Source organism: Sprattus sprattus (genome assembly GCF_963457725.1).
Source record: "Sprattus sprattus genome assembly, chromosome: 14".
Taxonomy (NCBI): domain Eukaryota; kingdom Metazoa; phylum Chordata; class Actinopteri; order Clupeiformes; family Clupeidae; genus Sprattus; species Sprattus sprattus.
Genome location: NC_137912.1, coordinates 521,255 through 531,254, shown reverse-complemented (window position 1 = coordinate 531,254; position 10,000 = coordinate 521,255). Strand labels below are relative to the sequence as shown.

General features: G+C 44.7%; 1 protein-coding gene across 2 annotated transcripts in view; it reads right to left on the bottom strand.

The window, feature by feature from the left end:
* LOC308375020 (protein PHTF2) overlaps positions 1-10,000 on the bottom strand; it is a 41,387-nt gene that overhangs the window by 24,348 nt on the left and 7,039 nt on the right. For both annotated transcript variants that reach the window (XM_080851043.1, XM_080851044.1), the window contains exon 2: positions 2,890-2,973. In XM_080851043.1, coding sequence (XP_080707169.1) covers positions 2,890-2,934 — 45 coding nt within the window. In that variant the 5' untranslated portion in view covers positions 2,935-2,973. The remainder of the gene's footprint in view (positions 1-2,889; positions 2,974-10,000) is intronic.

The window sequence follows — 10,000 nt, the reverse complement described above, 5'->3', positions numbered from 1 at the left end:
AAAGCTATAGTTCTCATGCATAACTTCAATAGATGGTCACAGGCAAACACACACACCCACACACACACACTACACACACACACACACACACACACACACACTCACACCCACACACACTACAGCAAAGCTGAGCCTCTCTAGTCAGCAAGCCTAGCACGCTATCAAAATGAATTTGCTTCATTCTAAACAGAACAGCTCCGAGTTCTTCTTCCTGAATGTTAGAGCCTTTGATTGACAGGCCCCGTGCACACAGAGTCTAGTTTGCCTGAACCCAGATTCATTGTTCACACGGATCCAATCTTTAGGCCACTGCCAGACTAAGCCGATTTTCATACTTTCCGGAACGTAACCTTGACAAACTGTACAGTATGGTCAACTACTTGGCGACAAACTGAACTGTCACTAACTTAACTAGTTGCAACTTGTCGTCATCTTCTTCTCCGAGTCTTCTTCTCCATTTCCGGTAGCACCCTTCACAGCGCCACCAACAGGCCTTGCATATGTACTACAGCAGATTCACCAGTTTCAATGGGTGTGTGTGGCCGCAGCACAGCGCAGCACAGCTTTGTCTGGCCGCGATTGACTAACCCCGTTGACTAACCCCTAAATTAGTTCCGGAAAGTATGAAAATCGGCTTAGTCTGTCAGTGGCCTTAATCGCGTGCAGACGGGAGCCGGGTCAAGAGAAATCTGCGTGCACATGAACCCAGCGGATTGGATTGAATCCGCTGTAGTACATCCCCCACACCTGTTGGTGGCGCTGTAGCGGTGCTCCGGACAACTGAAAAAAACGGAGAAGAAGACGGCAGCACGCTAATAAAGTGACAGAAGACAATAGTCAAGATCCAACTAGCAACATTTAGCCTAGCCGCATAGCCTACATTTAATCTGCACAGAAATGGTGGTTAATGAAATCAGTGGTCAGAGCAGACTGTAGGTTAAGCGGAAATTAATTCTCTTTTGTATTGATAATAAAGAGTTTAGAACAGTGCAACAAAGCAATGTGCAACATGACATGTCTATGCTTTATGGAGAGGCTGAGCTTGAGCACGAGAGACCACAATGCAAGTGGTGTGGATCCTGGATGTTTCATGGTTTACAATTGCTTCCTATTTAATGGTTTTATTACTAACAACAAATGTAGGCTTTTGTTGAGGGCTTTGTCCTTTACATACAGTACCTCTGAAGTGATGTTAATGCTAGCTAGTAGGCTACGAAAGCAGCTATCATTGTCTGACAGGACTAGAGCAAACTTAGCATCCATCTTTATAGGAAAATAAAACGTTGCTGCTTTCGTGAGATTGCATTATCGAGCGTATTGAAAATAGGGCCAAGTGATAACGAGGTGTGACTTTTTCCACTACAACGGTTTTGGGATGCAAATATATCACTCTTTTGAACACATAATGTTTTGGGAAGAGAAACGTTTTATTTTCCTGGGTCTAGCAAACCTGCCGGACTACTTTCGGTTTGACCAAAACTGGACGAGAACTCTGCTCACAGGACGCTGTCGGAGGTAAATCAGCGTGGATTGCATTACACTGGTGATGTACATGCCATACAACTTCATGTCTTAAAAACCGAACTATCCCTTTAAATGACAAAATGGACCCCCCCTAAAAAAATCCTAGCTAAAAGCCTGCTTCCGTCCATAATAAATAGTCAAATTTGCTCATATTGGCTATTGCTGACACTTTCAAAAAGCGATTGTACAATGGTCTAATGCAAATAGATTAAACAGTGATAGATTAAAGTGTGTCTTGTCAATGTCATCCCTTTCCTAACAACATAGATACATTTATATTAATCCCATTAGCGAAACTCACGTGTAATAGCAGCAAGGTCATTTTTTGTATTTAAGCTGGAGAGACTTCCACAACCACTGCGCCATGGCAACCCTTTCAGTTATTAAATCGTAATCCGTTGTTCTGGCTGGTCTAAAACAATTACGTCCATATGGCTAAGTAAGATCACGAAAAACTATCCACATGTAGGTAGCGCAGCACACTGTCCGAGTACAAACAACTCACAGTAGAAAAATGTCAGTCAGGAATAAAGCGCCACGTCATATACATTTAGTTTCTGTCGTTGATGTTTAGAAGTGAAGCAGTGGGGTTACTAGGGTTCAGCCTGAGGTTACGACTAGCGAGGTGACCACGTGGGGCGATGACATCATCATCAGATTAGAACGGGTTGTGTGAATCCGTGCACATGAACACCAGCCCGCGACCAGAATCAAATCTACTCACTTTGGACCCCCGATTCGAACCAGTGCGGATTCAGTGTGTTCATCTGCACGTTAGGTCGGAGATGTTTCTCTCCGGGTTCAGGCAAACTAGACTCCGTGTGCACGGCCCCTTAGTCTTGAATCCCAGGAGTGAACCCTAGAAATGCAACTCACTTCTGGAGGCAATAAAACAATCTTCAACACACACACACACACACACACACAGAGACAGACAGACACAGACACACACACACACACACACACACAAAGACAGACAGACACACAGAGACAGACAGACACAGACACACACACACACACACACACACAGACAGACACACAGAGACAGACAGACACAGACACACACACACACAGACAGACACACACACGTGGCTACACAAACTCTACAGACCAGCTCAAGCCTGTTACACAGAAAGACACACACATACATAATATATGACCGACCGTCACACTCACCTCACACACACACACACACTCACACTCACCTTCTTCTGGTACCACACCACAGCATCAACACACACACACACACACACACACACACACACACACACTCACTCACTAACCTTCTTCTGGTACCACACCACAGCATCAACACACACACACACACACACACACATACACACACACACACACACACACACTAACCTTCTTCTGGTACCACACCACAGCATCTCGGACTTTGGAAGCCATCACATGTCAGAGATCCACATCCCTGTCATCTTAGGCTGCCTAACGAGAGAGAGAGAGAGAGAGAGGGATAGAGAGAGAGAGAGAGACGGAGAGAGAGAGAGAGAGAAGGGTCAGTAAGCACAGGTCTGGGTCAGGCGACGTCTCAACACAGCTCTGACATACCTGTGATCTGTGAAATCATACACCACACACACACACACACACACACAGACACACACACACACACACTCCTCCCTCTCTCTCTCTTCTTTTTAAAAGCACCTCTCTCTCTCTCTCTCTCTCTCTGGACTCATGAGCTTCTCTGAACTTCTCTTGGCAAAGAAATAGAGGTACATGTGTGTGTACACACACACACACACACACACACACACATTCTAAATATGACTCCAGTCAAGAACAGCCCTGATTGGCTTACATAACACTCTTTCAGGGAGAGACAGAAACAGAAAGAGGGCGAGGGAGGGGTAATCCCAGATCAGTGAACCTGGAGACTGGACAAGATCAGTACTTACACACACACACACACACACACACACACACACACACACACACACACACACACACACACACACACACACACACACACACACACACACACAGGTCTCTGTGTGGGGATTCTATGTAGGGTGTGTGTAGTAGGATTGCTGACCGGAAGGAAGCCACACACAGACAGACACACACACACACACACACACACACACACACACACACACACACACACACACACACACACACACAGTTACTTCTCCCTGCGCTATTTAAAGCAAAGAAAACGTTTGGCTCTCATCTTCCTCTACATGGAAAGACAAGTGCCACACGCGCACACACACACACACAAACACACACACGCACACACACACACGCACGCAATCACACAGACACACAGGCACACAGGCACGCAATCACACAGACACACAGGCACACACACACACACACTCACTCACACATGCACGCAGGCAAGCACACGCGCACACATACTCACACACGCAGACGTACTCACACACACACTCACACACACCCAACCACCCTGGTGTTCATTTAAAGAGCCTGACAGGACCTGTTGCATGTGACTCACCCTCCAAAAACACACACACACACACACACACACACAACACACGCACCCACACTCACACCCTCACACACACGCACGCAACAAGCTTCAGTAAGTCAGACAGTCACGTCATGCATCCAGCTCAGCACAAAAGCTTATAGCTTCTGAGGCAATGCAAACACACACACACACACACACACACACACACACACACACAAACTAAAATACTGTCTCCAAAACATTTTCTGTGGTGAGGTGTTTCCTGCTGCCAAGACGAGCCACCCATCATCATCTCACAAACACACACACTCTCACACTCACATACAATCAATCTCTCTCTCTCTCTCTCTCTCTCTCTCTCTCTCACAGACACACACACACACACTGAAACACACACACACACAGACACACACACAGACACACATCGAGACCACAGTCATGTTTATGCAAACTAAAGGCCAAGCCTACACACAGAAGTCCAAATCCTGAAAGCTTAGTGACACAGGGTGTGTGAGGATACAAGTGTGTGTGAGGATGGAGGCCTATCAGAGTGTGTTTGAGGATGTAGGCCTATCAGAGTTAGGGTTGGGTACCGAGAACCGGTACCAATACGGCACCGGTTCCATACAACCGATACCCGGACCGAAATGCAACGCAGATTTCGGTGCTTCCTTTCGGTGCCTCGGTTTTTTTTTTTTTTTTTTTAATTAAAATTTTTATAATTTAACAAAACTAGCGATAACCAACGAGAAGTAACGTTAGTGGCGTAGATCTTTCTGAGTACGATCTGTATACTTTTTTGTGTTGATAACAGATTTCGTGGGGCACATATAAAACTGCTCCATCTCCCAATATAGACTCTCGCCTGTGTCGCTCACGCTGCATTCCGTATGGGACTAGTGGAAACGGGATTTGTGTTGAGGAGTTGCCATGGTAATGGGTTGACTTGCGTGTGGTTTCGGTTTCAAGATAAGTGTGGTTGTTCTAAGCAGAAGTTGGATACGCTTTATTAAACGGAGAGCTACCGTCTCATCCAAAGATATTCCTTCTCAATGTGAGTTCTTAAGAGAGCACTAACTTGGACGCTACAATAACATTGCAACAGTCTGACATCGAAGAGCAGGCAGCCTTGCACAGAGCAAGCACAAACAGAGCTAGCCATCAATATAACGGAGAAAATGTCGAAAGGTAAACGATCAAAAGTGTGGCTGTATTTCGCACAAAAAGATTCAAACAACGCGACGTGCAGCATATGCAACAACAAAATTGCGTGTAGGGGAGAGAACTCAAGAGGCCCTGAAGCTAAACTTTTAAAGGGGCAGTACACATTCACGAAACCAGTGGGTTTAAATAAATGCAAACTAATTAATATTTGTTTTACTCTGAAGGCAAACATGCTCATATTTCTGCAAAAGTATTACTGAAGTGTGAAGTGTGTGTACAGAGTTTGTTATGTATTTATTTATATTTATTTAAGTATACTGTAAACAGTTGTTATAAGTTAATATATTGTTCATAGTTTGAAGTTAAAAGGTTTGAAGCCAAGTGTTTTGTATTTATTTTTATTTATAGTATACCTTAAACAGTTAATATATTGTTAAATTTGAAGAAAACTATTTGCCTTGGCAATAAATAAGCCTAATGTCTTTAATTAAAAAAAAAAAAAAAGTATCGGTTCTGGCACCGTTTAGGCACCGGTATCGTTTTAAAAGTATCGGTTATGTACCGGTATCGGAAAAAACCCAAACGATACCCATCCCTAATCAGAGTGTGTGTGAGGATGTAGGCCTATCAGAGTGTGTGTGAGGATGTAGGCCTATCAGAGTGTGTGTGAGGATGTAGGCCTATCAGAGTGTGTGTGAGGATGTAGGCCTATCAGAGTGTGTGTGTGTCACACTGTCCCAGTCTTCTCCTCTAAAGAATGTGGTGGTGGTGGTGTGTGTGCGTGTGAATGTGTGTGTGCGTGTGAATGTGCATGTGAATGTGTGTGTGCATGTGAATGTGTGTGTGCGTGTGAATGTGTGTGTGCGTGTGAATGTGTGTGTGTGTGTACGTGAGTGTGTGTGTGTGTACGTGAGTGTGTGTGTGTATGTGAGTGTGTATGTGTGTGTGTGTGAGTGTGTGTGTGTGTATGTGTGTGTGTGTGTGTGTGTGTGAATGTGCATGTGAATGTGTGTGTGCATGTGAATGTGTGTGTGCGTGTGAATGTGTGTGTGTGTGTACGTGAGTGTGTGTGTGTGTACGTGAGTGTGTATGTGTGTGTGTGTGTGTGTGAGAGTGTGTGTGTGTGTGTGTGTGTGTGTGTGTGTGTGTGTGTTGCAGCCTCACTAACAGTGGACTCACTCAGTCTCTCCACAGTCCCCTAAAGTAAAGTAGGTCACATCAGGAACACTAAACCCCGGGCACTATCTTCCAAAAATACCCGTGTGTGTGACTGAGTGTGTGTGTGAGTGTGTGTGTGAGTGTGTGTGTGAATGTGTGTGTGCGTGTGCGTGTGAATTTGTGTGTGTGTGTATGTGAGTGTGTATGTGTGAGTGTGTGTGTGTGTGTGTGTGTGTGTGTGTGAGAGTATGTGAGTGTGTGTCTGTCTGTGTCTGCCTGTCTGTGTGTCTGCCTGCCTGTGTGTCTGTCTGTCTGTCTGTGTCTCTCTCTCTTTGTGTGTGTGTGTGTGTGGGTCTGTCTGTCTGTCTTTCTGTCTCTCTGTCTGTGTGTGTGTATGTGTGTATTTACGTGTGTGTGTGTGTGTGTGTGTGTGTCTGTGTGTCTGTTTGTCTGTGTCTCTGTGTGTGTGTGTGTGTGTGTGTGTGTCTGTGTGTCTGTGTGTCTGTTTGTCTGTGTGTGTGTGTGTGTGTGTGTGTGTGTGTGTCTGTCTGTCTGTCTGTCTGTCTGTCTGTCTGTCTGTCTGTCTGTCTGTCTGTCTGTCTGTCTGTCTGTCTGTCTGTGTGAGAGAGAGAGAGAGCGCGAGTCAGGGTTTATTTGGAAAATAGAGCAATTGGATGTTTTGGAACATGACACAGTAGTTCAACTTTTCAAACATGGGTGCTACTGTGTGTGTTTACACCACACTCAGCAACACACACACACTCAGCCAAACACACACACACACTCAGCCACACACACACACACACACACAGAGCGGTGTTGCTACAAAGCAGGAGATGGCATCTAATCGCTGTGTTCTGAAGGAGATTGTTAATCAGTATGTAGCAAACACACACACACACACACACACACACACACACACACACACACACACACACACACACACACACACACACACACACAGGTATGTGTAGTCGCTCATACACAGCCTGACGGGGGGGGGGGGGGGGGGGGGGGGGGTAGTTACATAGTTACATTAGTGCCTTAGTGCACCAAATATGGACAAGACTCTGATCCTGTCTGCTGACCTACATATCACCGATTGTGTCTACATGTGTGTGTGTTTACATGTGTGTGTGTTTACATGTGTGTTTGTTTACATGTGTGTGTGTTTATGTGTGTCTGTTTACATGTGTGTGTGTTTACATGATGTGTGTGTGTTTACATGTGTGTGTGTTTACATGTGTGTGTGTTTACATGTGTGTTTGTTTACATGTGTGTTTGTTTGTGTGTGTGTGTTTACATGAGTGTGTGTTTACATGTGTGTGTGTGTACATGTGTGTGTGTGTACATGTGTGACTGTTTACATGTGTGTGTGTTTACATAAGATTGTGTTTACATGTGTCTGTTTACAAAAGAGTGAACACCAGAGTAAGATTCACAGTCAGTATGTTTACATGATGGCATTCATCCCATATTGGCTGAAGTCGGAGTTTGCTATCCATGGGGGGCACCTGCAACACTATTATCTCACAGTACACACACACACACTCACACTCACACACACACTCTCTCTTACACACACACACACACACACACTCACACACACACACTCTCTCTTACACACACACACACTCTCTCTTACACACACACACACACACTCCATGGGGGGCACCTGCAACACTATTATCTCACAGTACACACACACTCACACTCACACACACACACTCTCTCTTACACACACACACACACTCTCTCTTACACACACACACACTCTCTCTTACACACACACACACACACTCCATGGGGGGCAACTGCTATTATCTCACAGTACATGGCCGTGAACATCAGAATCATTGGCCGCGTCTGTTCAAATCAAATGTGGAATGTGTGTGTGTGTGTGTGTGTGTGTGTGTGTGTGTGTGTGTGTGTGTGTCGGTCTGTCTCGCGTCTGTTCAAATCAAATGTGGAATGTTTACAAGCGGGCATCTGCTACCGTTGATTATACAGTAAATAAGTTGTGAAATGAAAAACCAAAACACATCACAGTTAAAGTTGGATTAGTATTGATTGATTCACATGATTAGTATTGATTGATTCACATCGATATGAATGGATTACATGACTAACAAGTGGTGGAAAGGTAATATGAAAATATTTGTTTGGTGAATTTGCGCATTCTGTCCAGAACAGTCGCAGTCACCGCTTTTCTACTGTCAACACATTGGTATAGGGCAGGCTACCACATAACTATCATCTGAAATATCACGCTATGTCCAAACAAACCTTTGATCTAAACAGAATATTCAGTATAGAATGGGAATAGATCAGAGCAGTATCTTTTATCACGTTTGACACATATGCCCTGATTGCTGTGTGCAGGTGAAGTTTCCTGTGAAAATGGGGTAGTATTCTCTCCATGAATTCGCGGCCATTTGAACGTCCTTATACGTGTTTAAGGAGGGCTTGTAAAGGTGCTCATATCTATTTGGGCCTCATGTGTTATGTTTGTTCATAATCAACAAGAATAAGCTTGTGAGACAGTCTGCAGGATACTCATAAAAAACATGCGATTAGTATGAACAGTTGAGACCATAGACATATACCTGTCTCTGGTTGAGAAAAAAAACTTTTCTGTTAGCCATTTCTGATATGCAGTTGCTATTTAGATACTAAAGTTAGCTTTGGTTATTGTTTCCATGGTAATAGGAGCCGTCAGAATAATTTGCTTTTATGTTGGCCATTTCTGATATACAGCACATGAGGGCAAAGAAAATGGTGCATGGTCTTGATCATTTAGATTTCGTTTCAGTATTTCAAAGTGAATGAGATGTGGGAGCACAAGAACAGTGAGCGTCTAGCAGCGATTATCATATCATAGACATATATGATGCATGTGTATGTCTATGGACGGGATGATCTCAAGCATGCGCAAAGACGTCATCTCCAGTTGTTCTCTGATTTCAAAAGTTACATGCGCGCGTTCTCCGATAAACCACCAATTCCGATCGAGTTATCTTGGGTTGTAAATCGGACTTTAGTCTGACCCATTACTTGCTGACTTCAAGTTACCATGACTTTCCGTTACATTAAATGACACAAACCCAGTTGCAAAAGGACAGCGGCCATATCGAGAAATTACAGACCTGCGGACGTTGGGGTGCCCATTCAAATCAACGGAACTCTTGGAACATTCTGAAGAGCCGTAAAATTAAAAGTAGTTATCACAACATGCAGAGTACAAACATTCAGTCTCTCTGTCACACACACGCACAGACACAGAAACAGACAAACACACACACACACACACACACACACCGAACACACACACACACACACACACACCTCAACACGCACGCACTCAGACACACACAGATACACCCACACAGACACACACACACACACACACACACACACACACCCATACATACACGCACACATGCTGCACTCACACAGACGCACACACGCTGCACCCCAACACACACACACACACACACGCTGCACCCATACAGACACACACGCACACACACACGCTGCACCCATACAGACACACACGCACACACACACGCTGCACCCATACAGACACACACGCACACACACACACTGGGCAGGGGGTTCAGATAAACCGATGGCTCCATTTTGTCAGCACCAACTTCATGAGGAGAAATCTGACACAAGAACACGGTGTATATT